Source organism: Centropristis striata, chromosome 17, assembly GCF_030273125.1.
Source record: "Centropristis striata isolate RG_2023a ecotype Rhode Island chromosome 17, C.striata_1.0, whole genome shotgun sequence".
Lineage (NCBI taxonomy): Eukaryota > Metazoa > Chordata > Actinopteri > Perciformes > Serranidae > Centropristis > Centropristis striata.
The window spans coordinates 21826082-21850877 of record NC_081533.1 but is presented as its reverse complement, the minus strand read 5'-3'; the positions used below and the strand labels follow the sequence as shown (position 1 = coordinate 21850877).

The following is a 24796-nucleotide window of genomic DNA, read 5'->3' as shown; positions in this document are numbered from 1 at the left end:
AAATCATGCCTGGAGCACACACGCCGTTTGTGGGGGTGGTGGGAGGCTACCATTTATCCCGCATGAACCATTTAAGTCTCCTCATGGGAGCTGAGGGTTTGGGCTCTAGAGTGTAACTTAATGTCGGTCCCTGGTAACTTTAGCTCCATTTGTCTTCCTTTCTGAGAACTCTGGGCCTGTTAACTCAGGTCATCACCCCATAATATGGCAATCTTCTAATTTGACCCTTTATTCCTCCACAGAGGAGGAGAGGAAAGGATCAGTTAAACTTCTGCTGCTTGGAAAACCTACTTGGTGACCTTTTATTAGACCTAAAAACACTGCTAGTTTACATTTATATGTTATTTTGTATGAGAAAGCTTTTATAGTGTCATTTTACCACAGTGAGCGATAATAGAAACAATATTGTTGTGTTTTGCATCAGTTTTCAGACTTGCCGGGATGTTAAATAGTTGGTTTTCCATCATTATGTCAAAACGTGAAAGCACAATTTCAACCTTTTTATAACTTTTTAGATAAAGATCAAAAAAACAATGGTGGAATAACTAAGTGCATTCAGTCAGTTACTGCAGATGAGTACAATTTTGAGGCTCTTGTACTTTACTATTTTGATTTTATGCCACTTTATACTTCTACTCCACTACATCTCTAAGAGTGAAATAATGCAGTTTTTACTGGACTTCCTTTGTCTGTCAGCTTTAGTTACTTGAAACATCCTGTTGAGTGACAACCATGTACTGTGTCTCTGTGGATTTTTTATGTTTATCAGTGTTCCTTGTTCAGAAAATTCTCCTACTTTTAAAGCTATATAAACTCAAATAAACTAAGACTTTTTAGAGATAAGTGGTTTTCACAGGACAACAGTGCTACAAACATATAATTGTTTTATAGAATATAAAGCATTGCTGTACTTTAAACTCCCCAAATGTATACACAGGAGTTAAAATGAGCAAAATCTTAAACATCTGCAGCAGTGAAATGCACTGTATATATTAATAAAGAAGTAATATTAATTCCAAAAACATCATATATAATAGTACAGTAGCACTCACAGGGAACATTTTACAGTACAATGAACATATTTTAAGTACATTTTTCTGACTAACATGCTTTTACTTCAGCTAGGTTTTAAATGCAGGACTTTACTTGTAGTGAAGTATTTTTTAATGAAGGATCTTAATACTTCTTCTAGTTGACCACTGTCAACAACGTATTTTGTTAAATTTGCAGTGATTTGTACTTAAACATATGGATGGGCACCCTAAGTATAATATTAAAATATTGGCACAGCTATATTGCCAGTTATCCATGATAATATATTATTTGGAGGAAATAAGAAATGTCTAAGATTTAACTGGCAGTGTGACTGTGGTAATTTAGAGCTGTGGTACAACTTCCTACATTGGAGTCTTTGGTTGAAGGCTTATATCTCCTATCATTTTCCATTCAGACAGTATTTAAGCAAGACCGGTAAATGTTTGGTCTAAATGTTTTGCACAGCACACTCACCTTATATTGTTTAATGTGTTGGTCTTTCACCAAGCAAAAATCATGATGAAGAGGACACAGATCATAATTTGGCTCCAGTTGAACTTTTGACAGTTAAAGCCTGTGGAACAACATTGTCAAACCTGGAGCCAGAAGTGGTCATTTGGTAATAAACATGCTAGCTGATTAGCTCACTAGCAGGAGCGCTACTTTGCTACCCAACAGTTATGTGACCCATGCCTTACAGATTGTAGCATCCACCTCAGAATCTTCTGTGCAAGGAGGGGTTACTATTTTGGGTGCTCCTCTTTCTCACCCTGTTGGACTTTGTTGAAGGCATTTTGCCATGTTCCCAGATCTCAGTAATTACTGTAGGGAGTACAGTGTTATCATAACCGTTTGAAATGATGGCCAGATCTACAAAAATAGAGTCTATGGGTGTCCGTCCGTGGCCAATCAGTCATTCTAATCTTCTAAACCACTTGCATGCTTCCCTCATGCAACCCAATACCCAAGCCTGCCCTTGTGTAAAATAACAATGCACTATATCATTTTTTCTCACCTCATCTTCTTCATGGATTATTATTCAAACTGTGAGGAGACACCTCCAGCAATGTTGTGGTAGAGAACTGGCTCCAAGTGACTGTCAGTCAAACACGTTAATTTCCTCCTCGGGTGTTTGGTTTTAAACTCTGGGCACATCATCGATGCCACAGTTTATTTTCTGTAGTCATACATTTGCAAATATGAGAAGGATTTCTTCTGAAAGCAAATATCAGAAGGTTATGGATTAAGGGTGCGAGGGGGGTATAATTTCTGCGTAGGACTGTGAAAGCGTGCACGTCCACGTCCTTCCCCGCTGGCACCACAAAATACACCGGTGTTAAGTGGAAAGTTGAGTGTGTATGTGGATGTACAGACATCCCCCACTACTAAGTCAAACAAGCAGAGTCCCAAAGTGTCAGCAGCAAGTTAAGACTTCAAGACTGGTTTGCTGTGTAAAACTCAAGTATAAAAAGTGTGTGTGTGTGTGTGTATGGTTAAGTGTCGAGACATCCGCTCCGATGTTGTGATTAGGGTTGCTGACTATTTGCTCTGGAGTGCAGCACATTCCTCGCAGCCTTAATTGATACCAATTATGTGGTTTTTGATTTGGTGTTTGATTGGGAGGTGGATTTGAAGTCTTGATTTGAAGGGCACAGAGTTTTTATTGTCTTTGGAACGTCTGGGTTAAATTCCTGAATGATAGCCTGCTACCTTCACAGTCACATCAAGGGGCACCAGTGGGTTGGCACCAGCTTCGACTGCTCTATATGTGTTTTTAACTTTCTCTGTCAGATTTTGTTTTGTGTCTTGCTGTTTCAAAAGCTAAAACTGGAAAGTTACTCAGTGTTTGGTATATTCCCTCTGCGCCAAGAGCTGTCCGTCTCACTGGTTGTTTTTCTCTATAACCAGAGGTATTGTCCCTCCAGTGGACACCTGGCTTGTTCCCCACCTCCACTGTGCAAATGTTCACTGGCTTAAACTGCCAGATGTTATGAAAGGCTCTATTGAAGTAGACCTCTAGCTCATAAAGAAACAGAAAAAAGTCACCATGGCTGTGAAGTCTATCCTGATAGCTTCAGTGACCAGACTATGTCATCTGATTAGCACAGGGATCTCACATGTAACTCCTTGTAAAGAAAACACAGTCAGGAGCCGGACATGAAGTCATGTGCTCCTTAATAAGTCTCACTTTTCTCAAGATGTGTATTTAGAGTCAGCATATCTTTGCATGTGTGGGACCTTTTTTTTTCTCAAGATAATCATAAAACGACATTGTCAAACCCACATCCAAAACATGCTAACAGATTAGCTTTCTTTGTATGACTGAGATTATTTGACATTTCCAAAACACAGTGCTGGCAGTAGACGAAGCTATGCTGTCCAGAGCAAAGAAGAAATGAGAAACAGCAGCATGAGCGAAATAAAATGAGAGAAAGGGCAAGCAGGGAGGAAAAAAAGAAGAGTATAAGAAGCAGAAATTTGAGATATCAGTCGAAGAAATGGAAAGAATCAAAGGAAGAAAATTGGTTTACAATTGTTGTCTCTCTGCCATTATTCCTTCTCTATGACTGCCACACGCACGCACACACACACACACACACACACACACACACACACACACACACAAACGTGTGAAGTTGTGAAGTTGCAGCTGGCTCAGTTCCTTGTTTGAACTAGCATGCTTCACTGAGGCCCATTTATTGATTGGCTAGTGTGCCAGACCTGAAGGACTTGTGGGGCTCGGATCCCCCTCATATTACTCCCCCACATTCATGCATTGCTCACAAAAACATGCTCACACACACACACTAACACACACACACACACACACACACACACACACACACACACACACACACACACACACTAACACACACAAAAACCACACACACACTCCCAGTCCTTCCCTCCCCTTCCCCAAGTTACTCCTGAGGAAGAACGGGAGCAAAGTCAGAGAGGAGACGGCAGGCGGACGGACAGGACACACAGAGTGACCCAGAGAGGAGGGCATCACACTGCAGGCTCACACACAAATAAACACACACTCAGAACTGGAGTGACTGACTCACACACTTGGAAAGGCATGGAGCAAGACTGTTTATCTTGCAAGCTTCTGGTGACAGCTCTTCTTATCCTGGTAATGTTTACCCTTTTTTCAATTTTCATCCTATTTGTGGTATTTTGTCTTTTATTTTATCATTAACCCCTTTGAGGCACTTAGACAGCCCGTGCTCTAAAAGATTGTTAAAGTGTTTGAGTGTGCATAGTTTGTATTTTGTGATTATCTGCAGTGAAAATGCACTCTTCCTGGAGATCCTGGAGTCCTTTTGAGCAGTAGCTTAAAAAAAGGCTTTATTGTCAGCTGAATTGTCTTATTTACTCCTGCTTCCTCTGTGTTTTTGGTCTAAGTCACACAAGCAGACTTGTTATGCACGCACAGGTCAGCAAGCTGTTTTGCCGGGGGTTAGGACTCCCTGTTACATTACAGTGACTGCCTTACTGGCGGCATGACGGTAGGTACAGTGCAGTGCAGCATGGAGCAGACGACAAGGGATTCAGCAGATGTGCAAATATCGTATGTCTTGCCGACTGAAAAGGCCATCGTATGTATATTGACACAGTCTGTAAAAAAGGCACCAGAGTCTGGTTTCTTTCCCCTGTCGAGGAGTTTTCCATCTTCACGGAAAATGTCCTTAGTCTCAGCTGCTGACAGGTGACTTAAATAGAATCTGTCCATCAGAATAACATAAAGTGGAGATCACTGGGTTTTTATCATATGCTCATTTCCTCTTTTCCATTTGATGTGAAAACATTGGATGGTTGACAGCCACGGGGCCTTTGTGGTCGAATGTTTGCTCTGTTTTTCTCATAGTATTACAGCCAGACAACAGATGTGTCTAAATGTGCATGCTTTGTTGTGTAAATGGTGCAAATAAAGCCCTGGGGGGATCATAGCAGGAGAGTTGGGACGTGTAGTGATGGAGGGCGAGGAAGGCTGCAAGTGGATATCCAAGCCTTTTCATAATGGATCCAAATCCCAGCAGGACGGCCGTCCGACTAGCGGAGCCTTGTGTTCCTCCGCCTTCATTGAGAACAATAGCAGCACAGTCAGCCAAACAACTTCCTCATCTCCATCCCTTCATCCCTTCATCTACTTCCCCTCCTCTTTCTTCACCAGCCTTGTTATGCCTCCGGCTCTCTTGGCGGTGCAACAGACACCTTCCAGCAGAAAGTAGCGCCGTTGCCGATATGTTTGGCTGTATGCTTCGTTGGCTGCGTGTTTAGGTCTCGCCGTTCCCCTCTGCTGTTCCTCAGGCGTCATCAGCACTGACAGCCATTTATATCAGTCCCTACGCACTTTTAATAATGTGAACCCACCACCCTGCTCTGCAGCGTACATGGGTGTTTTTGCTACCGTGACCCAAAGAAAATAATCAAGGCAGTATTATAACCTTGTATCTGCTTTCCTCTGCGAGATCTATTCATCTTTGTAGACGCAGCACAATGCCATGCTGTAGGGAAAAGGGGCCAAAGAGGTCAAAATAACTTGCCATATCCTGAGTTTTCCCCTTAAAAATCACAAGGCTGTGTATCTCAAATGCAAGGCTGGACATTGACTGTAAAATATTTGTCAGCTCAGCAGGCATAAATCTTTTTAAGAGCAGGTGTTAGACATAAAGTTCTCATAGTCCCTGCCCCTATTCACTGTGTTCAGGGTAAGCTGGCTTGTTGTGCTTCACATTTCATCCCTAATCTGCAGGATTTGGGATTTTCAAGTCACTGTCAAAAACTCTGCGGGATGTGTGAGCACAAACTGCCATCGTAGTGTGAAGATAGCGCAGTAGGAGGCTGTCTAAAGCGCACAAAAGCTGCATTTCTGCTAAACTTAAAATACTTCTTCATGGTTCACAAGCACCAGAAAGATGAAAAGCCTCAGGTTACGGTGGAAAATGATGATTTTCTCTTATATCCATCTATTCATTTTCATGGCCTTAAATCCTCTGTTGAATGGCAGATTATTTTATTGAATGTGTTTGCACCTCCAGTCTCTGAAACCACATTCCTGCTGCCATAGGAGGTGGATGATTTGTCCCAGTGTTAGTTCCAAGTCTTTTTTAATTTTCCAGGTTTTCATCCATTCAGCAGGTAAAGAACCAGTTTTTTGGCAGCGTTTGAGTGGAATACCTCAACTGAGCTAAGCTGTACTTGTTCTAGATAGCAAAATCAATCTATTTTCCTTTTCACTTCACATCTGAGCCCGGTATTCAGACATCGTAGCTCTCTAACTTCATTCAGTCGGACCTGCAAAGAGCATTGAGAAGAGCTAGGCTGCTGCGCACAGCCAAGACAAAGAAACATAACTCGTATAGCACAGTAGACGATCCACATCAGATGACTGCCAGCCTTGCAAATAAACACCTTCTTTAGAGCAAGGTGAGTCAGTCCTGTCAAATCTAATCTGTAAATGCGAAAGGCCTTGAAAGACAAAGTGGAGTTAAAAGAGCCCAAGATGGAAGGGAGAGGGGTGGAGAGGATCTTTATTTTCTGTCTGTCACTCTACACCTTAGATGCACATTGTCCTTGCAGTTGCAGAATTCATCTTCCCATAATATTGACTTTGGATCCCGCAGTAATATCCCTACCTCTCTTGCCAAATACAGCACAATGCAATTAACAGAGAGAGAGAGACACAAGTGAGGCCCGATGTTTGAGAGGACAAACATTTCATAATTTAAAGGATGACTCAAACATCTGAAATATGCAATGGGGCAAAAGTTAAGAGCTTTTGATTACTTCCCCTTGCAGTCTCTCTCATCCTGTCAACATTCACTTGTGCTTCGTTTTCAGCAGCTCCTGGAATTTATTTTAGGCTCTCAACTAGCATTTCTGGGTTTTTTTGTGCTCTGCAAGATAATCTTCTTAAACCAAGAGGCCACATCTGATATGGCTGAGGAATGTGCAGACAGGTTGCTTCCAAAAGGGAGACTATAGCATAACTAATTCAGTTTTATCATGCTCATTATTGAATTGATTGGGCAATATACAAACTCACAATATTAAATAACAAATTAATGGACTGGCAAAACTGTCCATGACTGATCACTCATTATGTACTGACTCTTCACTTCCTCCTTCACCCGTGCTTGAGTCATGTCTCTTCTCCTTTTGTGCAGAGCTCACGGACGGCCCGATCAGAAGAGGACAGAGACACTCTGTGGGATGCTTGGGGCTCGTGGAGTGAATGCTCCAGAACCTGTGGAGGAGGCGCTTCATACTCCCTCAGACGATGCCTCAGTTCCAAGTAAGGTTGCCACTCTCACCATAAAGACTAATACATACTCTATTGTCACATTTCCACTGCATGGTACTGCATTGACTCAACTCAGCTCACTGTTTTGTGGTTCTTCATTAACAAAAGTTGTGGATAGTACCTGGGCCTTTTTTGGTGCTACCTTGGTTGAGGTTCCAACTAAGCTGAGACAATACTAGAGGGTTGTGTTAAAGTACTGCAGACCACTGATTGATCAGAGTGAAGCGTTATTTGCAGGTCACGAGACATCCTGCACAAACCAGCCATTTTAAAATAACCAAGCTGTTTACAATGATTTTTTATTTTATTTTTGCCCTCCAATTAGTGAAGTGCAGTCATACCTCTTTTTGATTTTCCGATGAACGGACTGAAAGATTTAAGCATTAAAGATGAAGTCATAGCAGCCCAGCTGACAGTCCCGCCTACAATAAGGGGGTACTATCCACTGCTATAATTACATTACTTTTGTTAGAAAACTAGCAAGTGACAACTTCGCTAACACAACCAAACTTCAATCAAGGGCAACAACACAAGACATAGCAAGCCAGCTGATATTATTTACTAGTCCCAACAGCCAGAAGGCCAGCTCTGTGTCTGTTCTGCAGCACAGCTCTCTCTGGCAGCCTCTTGCTCGGTCACTCTTTCATTTTCTCTTCTTGTCTTCCTCCATCAATGTTCTCTTCGGTCTCTTTCCCTCTGCCATGATGTCCATCAAGGCTGCTAAACTTTGCCTGCTCGCCTGGCTCTGGTTAAGACATGACACTAGCAATGCTCTCCGTACAAAGCTCCTGTGCTGCGGTGTAAACACAAACACTCCCTGGGTGCACTGAGCTCAAAGTCCTGGCAGCATGGTTTACTCAGCTTACTAGCTGGTGACAGCTACAGTTAGCAGCAGCCGCAGGTAAAATGGTTGCATAATGTTGGCTTAAAGGGGCATTTACTAAATGTATTTGAAGCCCAAGCCCAAGTTTAGTGAGTTCAGCCAATCATGAATAAGTTCAGTTGTATTATATTGATAGGAATTAGTCTGTAACTACATTGTGTGGGGAAACATAGCTTTCTGAAACTAACAAACAAAAAAAGAAACTACTAGACTACAACAAATTTAAAAAATGTGTGAAGAATTCATGAAAAATGCCCCCTTGAGCTGCTTTTTTTTTTTTCCCCCCTTGACCCTTTCCACATACAGTATACCGTACCTAAAATGTTCTCAGTGATTCTCCTTTACTGCTAACATTTCTAATTATTTAGAAAAATTGCTACAGTGACAAAGGGGGATATATACCATTGACATTTACAAGTGCAGTGCTCACAGAATGATGCTCTGTAAAGGGTTTTAAAAGATGCTTATGTTACAGAAGAGGAGGACATACACTAAATTGAATATGTCTATTTTCAAGTTGGAACCTTACTGACCTTTAGATAAATGGAAACATCACATGGACAATTTGTAAGCGTGTGTTCAAACACTATCCGAGGTAATCTCCTCTTTTAAAGAGCAAAGTCCTGACTGGGGTCGGACTGGTTTCCATTAAAGTGCCAAATCATGGTTTTAAGATTCTACAGAGGAAAGAAGGGGGTTGTGGGGCTCATGGCCGTTCTGCCAAATAAATCCAGACAGCGTCCCTAATAGTGTGAGTAAATCTCACCAATCGCTCTGTTCCCATGGGCTGTAATGGGAGTGCTCAAAATACATATGACTGTAATGTGACTGTTAAAAAGCCCTGAGGGGTCAACTGACATCACTTGTCCATCCACCTCCTAAAACTGTCTAGACTGCCAAGTGAGCCTAAATCTTGAATTCATCAGTGACAATGGAGATCTGATGTTTAGTAATGACACAAATCAAAGCATAACAATCAATGAGCATTGCCAAAGTACATGTCACTTTGAATAACTCTTTTGTGCAATAGAGTTGGGGCTCTGCAAGAAATGTAATTCACATTGGTTGCATTCCCACTGCTCATCATCCTGGCTTAAGCCTCAGGATAAACTGGAACTTTGCACTTTGGACCTCTCGGCCCTTTCATCCTAGTGCCAAAGTCACCCGGTTGGTGAGGCTTCAAGCTTACCCCATGGGCTTCAAGATTAAAGCTTGAGGCCAAGTGTCCTGGTGAAAGTGGTCAATTACAAATGGATTTGAGGAACAAGAGAAAAAAAAAGGAGAAAGAAGGAATGAGAGGGTATGTTTTCCATAGAATTGTTGTCACATTTATAGACTGGGAAATAGCTGCAGGGTGACTTCACTGCATTCCTCTATTTTACAGTTCCCCGAATGTATTGCTCTCCCACTAAAGGTAGCCAGTGAGCTTTGCTGCCAAAGTCACCTCTGTATCACTGTTTGGGGCTTCGAGGGGAGCTCCAGCAGTGACGAGAGCAGCCAGTGAGATCATAAAACATTACAACTGTCTAAAGACACACTGACAAAACAGGGCAGATCATACTGGAGGTCACAACCTAGATGTACTCTAAGGTGCTTCCAGCATGCCATAACCGTGAATCTGTCTGCACTGGTGCTGGGAAGCCAGCCTGAAAAGCATAAGGCTGTCAAAACCTCAAACTCAAAGTGCCAGACCCCCCGTGTACTGCACTGTAAACATTGAGGTCAATGGCTTTTTGAGGAGTTCATTTAATGATATCGGCAGCAGCCATTTCTCTTTGCTTGCCCAGATTTTTTTGGTCAGACACACCTCAGAATGCTACTGGCTGTAAAAGCAATTGACGTGTTAAGAGGTGTTTGGGGTTTGAGCTCCATGTGGGATGTAAGCAGTGTGTGTAGACGTACATGCTCATGTAAGTCTACAGGCGGGAATGTTTACCAACTGGTGTGTCCTTTGGCAGTAGCAGTAATGTATGGGGTTCTTGAGGAAATGGTCGGACCCTCCGTCCCACCTCATCCCACCTCACCCTGCTGTTGCGTGGGAATGAGGGAGCAGTAGCCTGGAAGCGGGTGGCAGATCAAACAGCATCATTAAAAAGCACAGCACAAGGCCCCTTGTGTGTGTGTGTGACTCTTTGGAAAGAGAGGCTGGAAGCGGGCCTGCAACACCCTCCAAACCAATACCACTCCAACTCTGTGACCTTTAAACACACACATGCATGCACATATGTAGGACCTACTCCTAAAGCAAAAAGAGTTAGACAACCTCCCAAAAGGGCACATGCAAAGAACAGACTAAACACAGATCGTCTGGCCCTCATTAGTCCCTCCCGTACAAAGCACTTGACTTGATCACAATCACCATTATTAACAACAGCATTTGAAGCAGGTGTGGACATATGGATTGGGTGTCATGGCAAGAGAAAGCGCTCAATTATTTTACGAGGCTCGTGGTTGGCAAAATTTTGTCCTTTTTTGTCATTTATGTTTTCTTTAAAGAGGCCGGCCTTGACTTTTTATATAATTGAAATAGTCACGCACCCCACAGATAATTGTCCATCATCAGGAAATGAAGATGAGCAGTCCTGGGCAGGGGTAAGGAAGAAGTATGTAAGTGTTGCAAATAACTTCTCACCGCTGATTAGGATGTTTTTACTCTTCACTGGGTTTACAGAAATTACAAGCAGTGGCATTAAACGACTGTGGCATTTTGGAATTTCACCAAAGCCATGCCACAGCTGTGTTTATAGTCTATCTTTAAATAGTGTGATAGTTGAAAGTGAATTTTCTCCAAGGGAATGACTAATTAAGTTGCTCTCATTAACTTGGGCCTGGCTGGCACCTTGATTATGTCCCCAGAATAGGGCACCACCCTCTGTGTGGCTTGTGTGCTAAAAACATCCGGCTTCTCTGCAATGCCACCAAGTCCATGTCGTGCTAGAATCAACAATCACAATCTGTGTACAGAATATGTAGAATCTAAACTCAATTTGGGTTTTAAAATCTAAAAACTAAGAATCAGAAGAGGCAAAACACAAAAGTAAAATTAAAATCTGATAACAGCGAAACACGAATAAAAGCTATTAGAATTCCACTTGTGGTCATCTGTACAACATGTCAGTCCATCTAATATTTGTTTAAATATTTCACTCATAACCACAGCCTCATATTTGCTTTAGAAAGACCGTTTTTCACTCCGATACGTCATTTGGGAACCATGAAAGTCTATCTGAAGTTTTGTTCCAATTCATCTTGTGGATGTGGAGATATTTCACTGGACAAGTGAAAGGTTTGATGTGCATGTGGCGCTAGTTGAGAAGTCAGGGGATCAATATAGCCCTTAGGATTCATCCTCTGGGCACCATCGACATATGTTCCAAATTTAACGACAATCTTGGTCAATAGTCGCTCAGTCATCTCGCTGTAGACAGAAATGTTGGACTGACTGATTGAATGCTCTTGATTCATCTTTCTCAATGTTCTTAGATGGCCTGGCTGCTCTCAATTTCCCTAACTGATCAATAGCAGAGCTCACAGCAAGAGCATATTTCAGCCATTATAAACTTTCATGTGCCCACTTGCCTCAAGTGTATCAATATTATGGCAAAGGTTATGAAGCCCTGGTTGCAATTACATTCAATTTAGCGAGAAGAGTTGATGACATATATATGGACATTATGAGCCAAGCAAATTTTACTGCATATCCAATAATTTAAGAGGTTATTACTATGAATTGTTCATGGTTACAATAGATGTCAGCCATTTCTTTTTGAGCATGAGGTTATTGGCATGCTTGATGGTCGTTTTACTCTTTGTGCAGTTAACTGATCAGCAAACTCTGTGTCTTTTGTGTATGTAAGAGCAGGTCATAGTCTGTGAGTTATGTGTTATGTGTTGTAGTCGTTTTTCCCTAACTTATAAAGACGCCACGATGAATCCCAAGTCCCGGCCCTACTTCTGCTTAGCCTCCACTGTGTAGCTTCCAAAGTCAAGAGGAAATGAAAAAGGAAATTCATTTTATTCCCTTTGCCTCTTTTTTCTTTAGTTTATATACTGCTCGTCCCACTGATCCAGATCTTTGCTACCTGTCTCTCAACTCTTTGAAAGTCTCGTATTTGGGTCCAAACCCCACGACCTGCTGTTTGGTTTGGCTGAGGGGACTGTCTGAATACGTCACAGGGTCTAATGTTCTTGCCATGCCACACACTTCTTATACACTCCCTTTGCTCTCTGGAATAATATTGTAAAAAATCTTCAAGCCCTCGTTCATCCGTGAGTTCGTACTTCTGCGATGTTGCCTCCAATCATGATTCCAGATTAGCTAAGGGCCGATGACACTGGAATTCCTCTTAAGTTCCCAAACTCAAAAGAATATCCTTTGATTAGTTTCCACTGGGGTCTCGGATAATTGGCCTATCATAGTCACCATCAATGGTTTATCATCACTCAGCATCAAAGCACAAAGGAATCCTAATTTTCAATAAGTGGTTAGCTCTATAATTTGGGCAAAGACACTGCAGACTGTCATGCAGAGAGTCGTGATCCAAACCACTCCAATCTGTTCAGCAGACACAGCTCGGAGGGCCCTGCTGTGTCTGCTTTACTACTGTATGTGCAGATTTGAAATCCCGAGCACGAAGAGAAATGATAATTTAGTATTATATTTTAGTCCAGTGCCTACTCTGTTTTCCCATTTTTCTTTTTCCTTTTTTTCTCTGCAGTTCTTCTTGATTTCTTGAAGGTTTTAATTTTTCTGTTTTATCCACTTCTGTTTTTTTCCCTTCCTCTATGTCTCCCACCAAAGCCAAACAAACACCCTTGTATTTATGCATCATCACATTGTGTGAATTAAACTGTTAAACCTTTGCAAACACGCCACAGACCCCATTTTTGTGGGTTCCCACATCATCACTGTAGGATTACAATCGCTGCTCAGCAATCCAGAAAACGATAAGAGTTAACAGTTGGAATTCCAGCTGCCTCGGGGAAGATGATCGGTGTGGATTGGGGTTTGTTTTATCATTCACCCCCAAGGCCAGTTCACCCACAAGTTCTTTTTTTTCTTCTGCAGGACCTGTGAAGGGCAGAATATCAAATATCGCACATGCAGTAATGTGGTAAGTTTGGCGAGCCCATCTTTATGTAATGGATGTCAGATGAACTTTCAAGTGGTTTTCCTCAAAATAAACTGAGCAAATTGTGATTAAGAAGTCAGTGATTTGGAACTGTGAAAATATTACCAAGGTTTATGGTTAAGGCGTGTAATTTAGCGGTCCAGGATCCTATTGTTTGAGAGAAAGTAAGAAGTTTTGGGGGTCATCAAACTTGATCACTGCAACAGTCAACAACCCTTCCAACAAAATTTATGGGAACACTCCTCTTCCCACACACAATAGTGATATGCTTTGCACTAATTACAAAAATTGCCTCAATATTGTTTTTACCCTTAGGAATGCCCTCCAGATGCCGGTGATTTCCGTGCCCAGCAGTGTTCAGCTCATGCAGACGTGCGATACCAGGGTCAGTACCATGAGTGGCTGCCAGTGTACAACGACCCAGACAACCCCTGCGCTCTCAAGTGCAAAGCCAAGGGCTCGGGCCTCGTGGTGGAGCTGGCGCCCAAGGTGCTGGATGGGACACGCTGTTACACAGAGTCCTTGGACATGTGTATCAGTGGAGTCTGCCAGGTAGGAGAAAGAGTTTTATTGTTTTTCAGGCATTTAGGAGTTAAGTTTTTATTTATCAGATACAGATTTGTCGGCTCACAATATTATGAAGACAAAATTGAGAAGTAACTTACTGATTTAGCTTTATGGTCCTCACAATTTTGTTGTGAATTAAGGCCCAAAAACAAACTTCTGAGGAACAAATATATGTGATTTTGATTAATTGTTCGAAAAAAATCTCCAAAATGTATGTTCCAGAGTTCTGTCTCAAACCAGTATGTTGTGAAGAGACACAGGCTTGGATTTAATTGAAGGCAGTCTTGGAGAACATTAAAACAAATATGCAACGCTTGTGAAGTATTTATGCAGCTATAATAGCATCTAATTTGAGCAAATGCTGTCCTTTGAGAATGTCATTTGCGACATCTTTCTTGAGATAATGACATATTTAGACTTTTATGAAAATTAATTCTAACAGATTGGGATGGAATAAAAAATGGCAGCTCATTAAAAAGCACACATACTTTACCTCACTTTAAGAAATCATATCAACTTATGACTAAATAAGTTTTAAATATTTTTTTTCTAAAAAATAATATATTTATGATGTCGTTATATATATTTATATTTATTATAGGTAAATAAGTCCAAGAAAACCTTAGGTTGACTTACAATGCTTACGTCATGCCATCTGCTTTACAAATGAATCCCCAATGAGAATAATATTTGAGATTGGGCTTTTGACTGGCAGTCCAGGAAATACTTTACAATGCATTTTTTTCGGTTGAGTGAAATTACGTCCCAAGGCGTTGTGTGTGCGGAGACACACAGGGTTTGAATACACTCTCTTACCATGCTTAGAATCACACTGTGGTTTTGGTTTAGTCTTACCGACAGAAATTGCGAAAAACCCCATCCATCAACTATGGGTGGTTGCCGAAAATGTTTGATTGAAAAGAATGGGGAACTGTTTTGGAAAAACACAACTGAAAAACGATGTTTCATACGAACTTAGAATACAAACAATAGCTCTGCTATGAATATGGAACAACCCTGAGGGTTGTTTATTTTAATTTTGATTATAACATTAAGGTGGTATGAAGGAAGACATTTTCTTTAATAAACTCAATTTTCAAGTTTTAAAGGAACCAACATAAATACTTCTACTAGGCCTTCTTCATTTTTCTTTTCATTTTAATGCAAAGCACCTTAATTGGAGTTCACTTTCAAGCAGAAGATTTGAAATCAGGTTGTTGCACAAGTCTTGGGTCCTGTTCTATCTTTGTCTGTGTGTTATAGATTGTAGGTTGTGATCATGACTTGGGGAGCACAGCAAAGGAGGACAACTGTGGTGTCTGCAATGGAGACGGCTCTTCCTGCAGACTGGTGCGAGGACACTACAAAACCCAGCATGCTTCAGGAAAAAGTAAAGAGTCTTTACTTTGGTTTTTGTTTTGTTAAAATTCAAATACAAGAACTTTGTCAAATATGACAAATACCCACTGACGATGTCATGGTGATGTCATCAGGGTTATTTTCATACAGCATCAGAGTGACTTCAGGTGGAGGGTCGAATGAATGATGCTGTTGAGATATATTATGGGAAGTGTAGGATTCAATGATTTTGGGTCTAACTACTAGGGGTGGGCGATATGGCCCTAAAATAATATCACAATATTTCAGGCTATTTTTGCGATAACGATATCCTTGACGATATTACGAAATACTTAAAAAGATATAGAAAATATGATTTTTTTTTTTTAGTCTGTATAAATGAATAAAAATCTAAAATGTAGTTTGAAGTGCAAATCTCAACAGTTGCCAAATACAAAAAAATGTACTCTTGACTCTTGAGTATGAGCAAATAATAAAAATAACCATTTAGGGGTTCCAGGGGCATATTTTCATGACATTTTGTAAAGGAGAATAAAGGTTCTTGTATGTTTTATTTAAGGCATCTTATTTTGACAGTCTTCTTGTAAGTTCTGTGGTGGGTTCTGTTAACACACTGTGCTCTTATTTTGAAAGCTGCATGTGTTTAGCGACAGAGAGTAAGTAGCTTTTTGTGATTAAAACAGCTTTAACCACTTCATCAAGAAGTATGCATTTTTTTTAACCATAAATAAAAAAATTCCGATATTATCGTGAACGATACGATATGGCACACCCCTACTAACTACCCATACTTGACTTTTGTCTGACTGCAGACAAATCAGTCTGTGTTGTGATTGTATTTGTGCTGCCAGTTGTCACTATATTGACTTTGTTGCAAGTATTGATCAGTTCTGTATGTTATTTTTCTTCTTCTGTCTGTTTGTCTGACTCAAGCCGAAGACACAGTCGTCGCCGTCCCCTATAAGAGTCGTCATGTGCGTCTAGTCCTGAAAGGCCCGGATCACTTGTGTAAGTCCTGGTAGGTCCAGGGTGCCCTTCCATCCAAAACAGTTGAACATGATATTTATATTTGGCAGTGTTTTTCATTGCCAAATACCTTCATATTAAACAAGTATTCAGCATGTGCTCTGGGAGTTTCACTGTAAGTCAGACTTGTGATTAAAAAATATCGCTTTTTTTATTATATATGACTTGCTTGACCTTTCTAATGAATATCTCACCCAGATAGCATTTTAAAATTAACCTTTTATTCTAAAACGTATTACATTTTGAGCTCTATCATAAAGACTGGTTTTAAAAGTAGCTCAGAGCACAAAAAACAGCAGAGGTATTTATTCCTCCCCTTTGCCCTGGCTCTGAGAGGGTGTAAAGCTTCCAGCAAATATCACTGATGTCTAAGTACTGGCATCAAACTCCCCACTGGATCAAATCGATAGCAAATGTTCCAACTCTGTACCTATCTGCTCCATGGTTAGTTTACAGATTGTTTCCTAAGCCAGGCCAAAAAAGCTTCTTTTTCTGAATGGACGTATTTTTCATTAAACATTTCCCTTGTTCTTTTTTTTGGCCAAGGGTGCTTAAATTGTAACCATCTGTCTGCATGTGATGACTGCTGCTGCTTGTTCCTGTTGTTTTTGTTTAAAATGTCCATGCTGGAATCACACAGGACCCTGTTAGGCCAGGGTTGAAGTAAGGTCTAACAGTGGAAAAGCTCACTGCAGCGCTGGCCTGCTAGCAGACCTACATGAGCTTCCTGGCAGTGCCAGAGTGAGTCTCTGTGCCTGCAAACGCAGCAGCCAGTCCACGTTCTTTATGTAACTAGATCTGAGTGAAGGCCTGTGATATATTAAAGTCGTCCTTTTGAGTATCTCGACATTTTAATCCCATCTGCTTTTATTTGTTTGACACAATAATAGAGAAAAATGTAGACAAGAAATTATCATTTTTTAAAAGAGAACATGATGTGTCCATTGTGCTCTACATATCTAATTTTTTGTTGTTGTTTTAGTCGTAGAGAGCAAGACTCTTCAAGGGGCAATAGATGAGCTCGTCTTCGATCAATCCGGGCAGTACCACCTGGAGAACACCACCCTGGACTACCAGAAACTTTCGGATAAGGAGGTCCTGAGAATCACTGGCCCGCTCGGAGCCGACTTCACAGTCAAAGTAAGAGCTTAAATCTATCCATTCAAGAGACCTTAAGGTGCACTGTTAATATTTTCACATTAAAAATGGCTCCGTTTGCGAATTGTAATGTGAAACTTGTTTTCAAAGTGACAAGCCCACAGAGAATTATCACCCACTTCAGTTTCAGCTGAAATTTATGAAATATGTATTTGATTAATGGAATGTCAGACCTTAAAGAGGAATCGTAATACACTTGGTTTACTTACAAAATGTGTTAAAACATAACACAACATAAATTCTGTTCATAAATTCAGTAGTTCAGTAGTAGTAAGATATCTTTTTTGTTTACAGTGCTTACATTGTGTATGCGTTACACACACACACACACACACACACATACACACACACACACACACACACACACACACACGCTTGCATTCTCAGACTAGGGCCAGTGAGTGGACATTAAAAGTTATACAGTCTGTGGACTGGGAAACGCCTGTGAAAACTTCCCCCCTCATAAACACACAAGTCAGGATCAGACAATAAATAGGAATTCAGGAGACAGAAATCTGAGAAGCTTAAAATGCATAATTTTCTAATCTGTTATGAGACAGACAGCCAATTCATATCGCAGTGCTGGAAAAAGTTTGGACAAATGGAAAATCATATGAAAAAAGTTGCCAGACAGTCTCTCCACTGTAAACACATGAATGTGAATGAGTGGCAGTGGAGTTTGATTTATGCGAGTTGTTCATCCAGTTAATGATTTATCACTTCTTATGATATTCTGAATAGAAGTTGTTTTTAGTCTTGAAACTATCATTTCAGGTTACTTGGGGTCAAATTCCTCCAATGTCCGTGTGTGGAAATGAACAGCTCTAAAAAGATTCCAGTCATTTGTTGGCAGTGTCAGTGAACAAGGCTGCCATCATGTCCTCTGTAACAGCCTTTCCTTCAAGTCATTTTTATTCAGAGAACTTTAAAATTATCTGAAAACAACAGTTTGAAAACCCAGTTTAACATGTAAATGGTATTTGTCGTCTTTATGTCTGTATGTGACATGGTCTTAATTGTAGTCTAGGTATGCTGTTTGCACTGAACACTGTTTGCGTAGGTGCAGTTTGCCAGCGGAGCAGACAGTGTGGTCCAGTACATCTACTACCAGCCCATCATCCACCGCTGGAGGGAGACAGACTTCTTCCCTTGCTCCGTCACGTGTGGTGGAGGTAAGCATGGAGTTGCCTTGCTAGCATTGTGGACTATATACTACAAAGCTGTGAAGCCAAAAGTTCTCTGCATTGGCAGATAAATTATGCTTAAAGCTGGGGTAGGACATTTTCAGGGGCAAAAATTCTATAAGAACTTTTTCCAAGTGCACTGAGAGAAACTAGACTTCTGCAACTCTCTTGGCTATGTCTTCAGGCTTTGGAAATGTAATGAAATGGCCAATCACAGGCCAGTTCAGAGAGAGGGCGTTCCTATTGGCTATTGGCATTGCCAACAAATGCTTACACTGCAAAGCAACAAAAAAAAAAAGACTGAAAATCAACACAATAAAACAAGTCTCAATATTGGTGAAGAGTTTCAAAGATGGAGAGAAAATGTTGCTCATAGTTTAGGGGCGGGAGGAGGGCTGTGTTTTCAAATTCTCACGTTTGTTTTGCCTTGTCCAGAAAACTGCATATCCCAGCTTTAAATTTCGTGTTAGTTTTTTGTGTAATTTCTTTTGGGTTGAGGTTTTTTTTGTCTGTAGGGTACCAGCTAACCTCAGCAGAGTGCTTTGACCTTCGGAGCGGCCGAGTGGTCGTGGATCAGTATTGCCATTATTACCCAGAGAACATCAAACCCAAACCAAAACTCCAGGAGTGCAACATGGAGCCCTGCCTGGCCAGGTTAGAGACTGAATACAAAACCTTTTTTTAAAAACAGCACATTGTGTAATTCTAAATCATCGTTTCCTTTATTGATTCTGCCTTTTAGTGACGGCTACAAGCAAATCATGCCATATGACCTCTACCACCCCCTGCCTCGGTATGTTCAACAACTCTGAGGGGAAATAGTGACACAGCAACACAAATTCTTATATTTACCATGAGCGACTTCATGACTAACTTTTTATGTCAGATGGGAGAGCAGTCCCTGGACCGCCTGCTCCACGTCCTGTGGTGGAGGCATCCAGAGTCGCTCAGTTTCCTGTGTGGAGGAAGACATGCAGGGTGTCATCACTTCCACTGAGGAATGGAAGTGTCTCTACTCCCCCAAGACGCCCATACTGCAGCCCTGTAACACATTCGACTGCCCCACCTGGCTGGCACAGGAGTGGTCACCCGTAGGTGCCCTCTTTTAAATTCTATTTTTGAACATTTATAGTAGAATATTTTGAAATATTATCACTTCTATTATTTTTACACAGTATTAAGTCAATTTAAGGCCAAGATAAAGAAGTTTAAAGGCCGCTCTGAGCCATAATTGATGACAGTTGTTCTTTTGGGAGAAGCTGTAAAGCATCACAAAACTCCAAATGTTGAGAAAGTTCAGCTAAAAATCCCTAGTAACCAAATGTAAATAGATGTCTCTCTGTGTTCTGTAGCCGTTAACACCTGGGAAGTCAAATTTTAGCAAACGGTTCATTTGTCTTTTGAGTCTGTGAATCCCCACAGTAAGTCTTAATTAACCCGTGGAGTTAGAGGAAGGGGGGAAAATAAGCATGATTAATTGTCTCAGAGAAAGGAATATAAACTCAGCGGACAGCCTGACTTGTGATTTTGTCATCTCTTTGCAACTGCTTAAGCTGAAACACAACCTTTCTCTGTTAGTCAGAGAAGCACTGCTGACCTCAGTTTTAGTGTCCTTCACCACCCGTGTCCTTGAACACACCATCCAAAACATACAAGGCTGTAAAAAAAACATTCAAAAGCACATATACTTTTTCTTTGCCAAACACATGCAGTTTATCCGGCGGTGCATCTTGATCATCTAACACTCCTGGTTAGCTTACTCATTTGGCTGAGTTGCTTTTACATTAACCATAAATATCCCATACGACTTCCTTGTGGGGATTTTTCAGCGTCTACAGTTATACAGGCACAAGCGGAGGCCCAGGGAGTCAAATTTGTGGCCCTCTAAAAACCTGGGATGCTGTTTACCTAGCACATTCTTCCCTGTGAACTTGCCTTTAAATGCTTGTTTTGGCAGCTGATACACAAAGTTAACTCCTGAGCAGAAAGCTGCAGGGATTTTTCGAGGGTCTCTTTCATTACTTACTTTGAGTCAAGGGCTTTCTCTCAAACACATGAGATGTAACCATAGGACTAAGACTTACCATGTTAAATTATCTTCAGTTAATCAGTAATTTTATAGATTAATAGATTTTATAGCCTAAACTGTCCTGTCACCACCAGTGCACTGTGACCTGTGGTCAGGGTCTGCGCTACAGAGTGGTGTTGTGTATCGATCACAGAGGACTTCATGCTGGAGGTTGTAACCCGACCACCAAGCCCCACATCAAGGAGGAGTGTCTGGTGACTGTGCCCTGTTATAAGTCCATAGGTGGGTTGCATTGTTTTTGTTATGGTCATTTTTTAGGGGAATGTTTCTGGGGTTTTTTTGTGAAAGGGGATTGTTTGAGGTACCTATCCATAGTCAGTGTATTGTATGATGTACCTATCCATAGCCAGTGTATTGTAGGATGTACCTATCCATAGTCAGTATATGGTCTACAGTAGATGGTAGGTGGCCCGCCCCAGGTTGGAGAAGCAGGCAGGAGTACCGGACAGTAGTAGTGGATGCAGCAGAACTTATTTTAGCCACCTGAAAAAGTCCTTCTCAACGGGGAGCTTAAGCTACTTTAATTTCTTCAACGGTACCAGAACCAATTGACAAACATTAATTTTACCTTGGCAGAACAGTTTGTTATTGTGCAACTTTGGTGTTTGACTCGGTTTGTTCAGATTAACCAATGTCACACAATAACATAAACTTACTAAATGATTGAGGCAGTGATAGTCAAGCAACTCCATGTTCTCCAAGGTAAAATGACTGTTTTTGTCAAAGGAGTCTGGTGATTGACGTCCCAAAGGGCGGTTTGACGACAAAGTAAATGTACTAAATATAGCATTCACTTAAAGTTATATAGATTTTTTTAGGTGGCCCTTTTTTAAGAAGCTAAAATACATTTTCCTCCTGACTCCAACCACAGCAGTTCATTGCTGAGCTTCAGTATCAGTACTCCTGTATGCTTCTCTGATCTGGGGGCGTGCCAACAGCTATCTACTGTAGCTATTACACTGACTATGGATAAGTTCCTCATACAACCCCACTTCAAAAGATCCAGAATATCCATTTAACCACCAAACTTGCACTTGTGTCTAAAAAAAATTGTCTTGTAATGCTGAATCTTTAATTGTGATTCTCTCCAGATACGCTTCCTGTTGAGGCAAAACCTGTGTGGCACAAGCAGGCTATAGAGCTGGAGGAGGAGATCAGCGTCACTGAGGAACCAACGTGAGTACCTGATTTAAAAGCAGCAAAACTGCAAATCAAACTTAAAGTATGTAATTCGACTTCTAATTAGTGGCACTCTGGGTTCCAACAGTAGACCTGCAATTTACTGCCAGAGGTGAAGGTTCTGTTGAAACAGGTGTTGGGGCCTTATACCGCAAATAGGTTCGTAGGATGTTACTGCTAAAGCTGTAAATTACTCTCAAGCTTCATAACCCGGTAAAATAATTAGTCGCTCTGCAGGGGGAAAGAAGTAAAAGTCAGATTGCAGATACACAGCTTCACCAACAGTTTTCACAACCCAGAGATAAGGACTTACCTGCTATAAAACTATTGTGGTTGTGTTTATGTTAACAGGCATTTACAAGCTCCCATTTTTTGGCACAAAATATGCACCAGGTTGAGTGCCTGTCTCTTCCTGGGTATGCCAACTCTTTGTCCCACACGGTGACAAGACAGTTTTGTCAAAGCAAGTTTTGCTTCAGTGAAGGTGTGTATCATCAGATCCAAGTAATGAACATGCTGTCTGAGGTTATGTAAGGTAAAAGGTGAAAGAGGAAAAAACATCTTTTTTGGAAGCCAGCCCACTGTTCAGTCACAGACTACCAGCATTACCTCAACAAGCCTCAGATGTTCCAGATGTTCTTGTCCCACACATCAATTGACTAATAAAGGCTGTCCTCTGAAGATGGACAATGTTTGGACTCTACCCAGTGTCTTGCATGACTTGTATTAGCGACCATGTTAGCCAGTTAAAAACATCTGTTACTTTGACTTATCTTTGGATTGAGCGGGTGGGAGGGAGAGAGAGAGAGAGAAACGCCAAAACATATGATTTTGCTCTATTGCAAAAAAAGCATGTCTTCCCTCCAAAAGCACATAAATATCTGTGTATAATATGCAGTCATTTCCAAGCCAACAACAATATCTGCCTACCATATGGGGCCAGGTTACGGATGTGAGAGGAAAGTGAAGGAAATTCCTGTGTTAGACTTATTGCACCTCCATCTCCAGGCCTTATGCCTGCCCTGAGCCACCGCTGTGCAACTGCTTGAAAAATTAAACCCATATATGTTCCACAGCTTGGCCAAAGGTGCTTTTTTCACCTAACCACCACCATGAGTAAATAAAATATTTCCATTGATGCAAATTTAATTGATATGATTAACGTTTGGCTTTGGCGGATATCACAAAAATGTGTTGTTTCCGTCCATGAATGAAATCACCATTGTTTTTGAACCCACAGATGTACTTTAACAACGCGTGAAGATAAACATTTCTGTGGGTTCGCTGGTTGACTTTGTTGCTCGTGTTCCAAGGTCTAACTGCCGGTGATTCATTTGTTTGTCCAAAACACAACGAGTCCTTGAGCACTCATAAAGAGCCAACTTTGCTGTAATTATGAGCTCTTTATTGAGGCATCTTATAAAACAGCAGGGTGCTCTTGTGTTGTGGTCAGACTGCTTAACCAAGGAGGAATGCTGCACATTAGTGCAGGCTGCCATCTTAGTGGGTACCTCTATGAAACACTTTTGCACTGATACTGTATGTTGTAGGAAACTGTTTTGATTTACGATTTACTGGAACAGTTGGGCTGAATGTAAGCTTCACAGACTGGGGTTAAGAAGCACTATTTCTCCCAATCATATTCCCATTTTGAAGTGAAATAAATAAAAATGCAAAAAAGACCACCGATTTTATTTTATTTTGTTTTTACAGTTAACATTCAGGCTGCACAATCAATAGCTAAAAGATTGCGATCATGATTCAGGCATGTGCAAAATCTCATTTCTTAAGGACAGTGATTCTGCCAGATTTGCATTGGAGAGCTGCTTGTTTAGAATGAGACAGACTCTTTGGAACTGCTGAACTTACACCCAAAAAGTTATCTATGAGCTCAGGCAGGGTCACCCTAAACCATGTCCAAGCTTTGGTTGCTTTTCTCACATGGACCCACACTACTGTAGATGGATGTTAGCTCTACCAGAGATAGCATTATACATGGTGGCCCATAAAGTTCACAATCCTCTGTTACTTGTGGTTTTATTTCCATTATGATATGTTTGGAAGAGATTGATGGTAACACTTTATAATAAGGTCCTTAATAGCCATTAATTAACAAGTAATAAGGCATTGTTCTCGCTTTAGATCCGGTAGTTGCAAAAAGCATAATTAACTTATAGTTAACTTATTATAGATGAGCAATAAAGTATATTTTAATATCAATAAGCAAACAAAATAAGATTAATAAAGGCATGGCAAAGACATAATGGGTGGGTCATGGTTTGTAATGCCATTATTAACACTTATATAAGCTTATAAACACACAATAATGTTTATAAGCATCTTGTAAGGACTTACAAGGGCCTTATTACTTGTTAATTAATGGTTATTACAAGGACCTTAATGTAAAGCGTTACCAGATTGATTTATAATGTTTTTTGAAGATATACACTTTGTATGTCAAGAATAAATCACATTGTCACAATCATTTAATGGAAAGAGATAAAAAATATTTTATTCCAACTTTATGGTGTATATAGAATGGCACAGAAACACAGTCTAGCTATGTTCAATCATTATCATAGTCTGATGATGCAGTAGTGGAAATTAAAAATCACTTTGCTGTTTCAAATAGTTCAATTCATTGTTGGGAACTCCTCAACTATTGATTCAGTCGGTGACAACGATGAGTCAGTGTAATCAGTTCAGCTTGAGGATTTGCGTGTAAGTTTGTATAAACTGAACACCTCTGATATGATGTTATAAAAATATATCTGCCAATAGAAACAATGGTGAGCTCAGCCCTAAACACCACAGCTGCTGAGTGAAAACATTTGGGCTGCGTTCATCCACTTTGTATTCATGATCAGGTGCATA

At 40.8% G+C, this 24796-nt stretch overlaps 1 protein-coding gene across 4 annotated transcripts in view; it reads left to right on the top strand.

Annotated features, from left to right (window-relative positions):
- Positions 1-24796, top strand: part of LOC131989766 (ADAMTS-like protein 1) — a 101552-nt gene that overhangs the window by 63157 nt on the left and 13599 nt on the right. For 3 of the 4 annotated variants that reach the window (XM_059355091.1, XM_059355093.1, XM_059355090.1), the window contains 12 exons: positions 7209-7336; positions 13297-13342; positions 13676-13912; positions 15191-15317; positions 16220-16294; positions 17295-17452; positions 18531-18642; positions 19170-19308; positions 19397-19447; positions 19541-19745; positions 20818-20965; positions 21835-21919. In XM_059355091.1, the coding sequence (XP_059211074.1) occupies positions 7209-7336; positions 13297-13342; positions 13676-13912; positions 15191-15317; positions 16220-16294; positions 17295-17452; positions 18531-18642; positions 19170-19308; positions 19397-19447; positions 19541-19745; positions 20818-20965; positions 21835-21919 (1511 nt within the window). Of the gene's footprint in view, positions 1-7208; positions 7337-13296; positions 13343-13675; positions 13913-15190; positions 15318-16219; positions 16295-17294; positions 17453-18530; positions 18643-19169; positions 19309-19396; positions 19448-19540; positions 19746-20817; positions 20966-21834; positions 21924-24796 lie in introns of those variants that run through there. The other variant, XM_059355094.1, reaches the window with a different exon arrangement.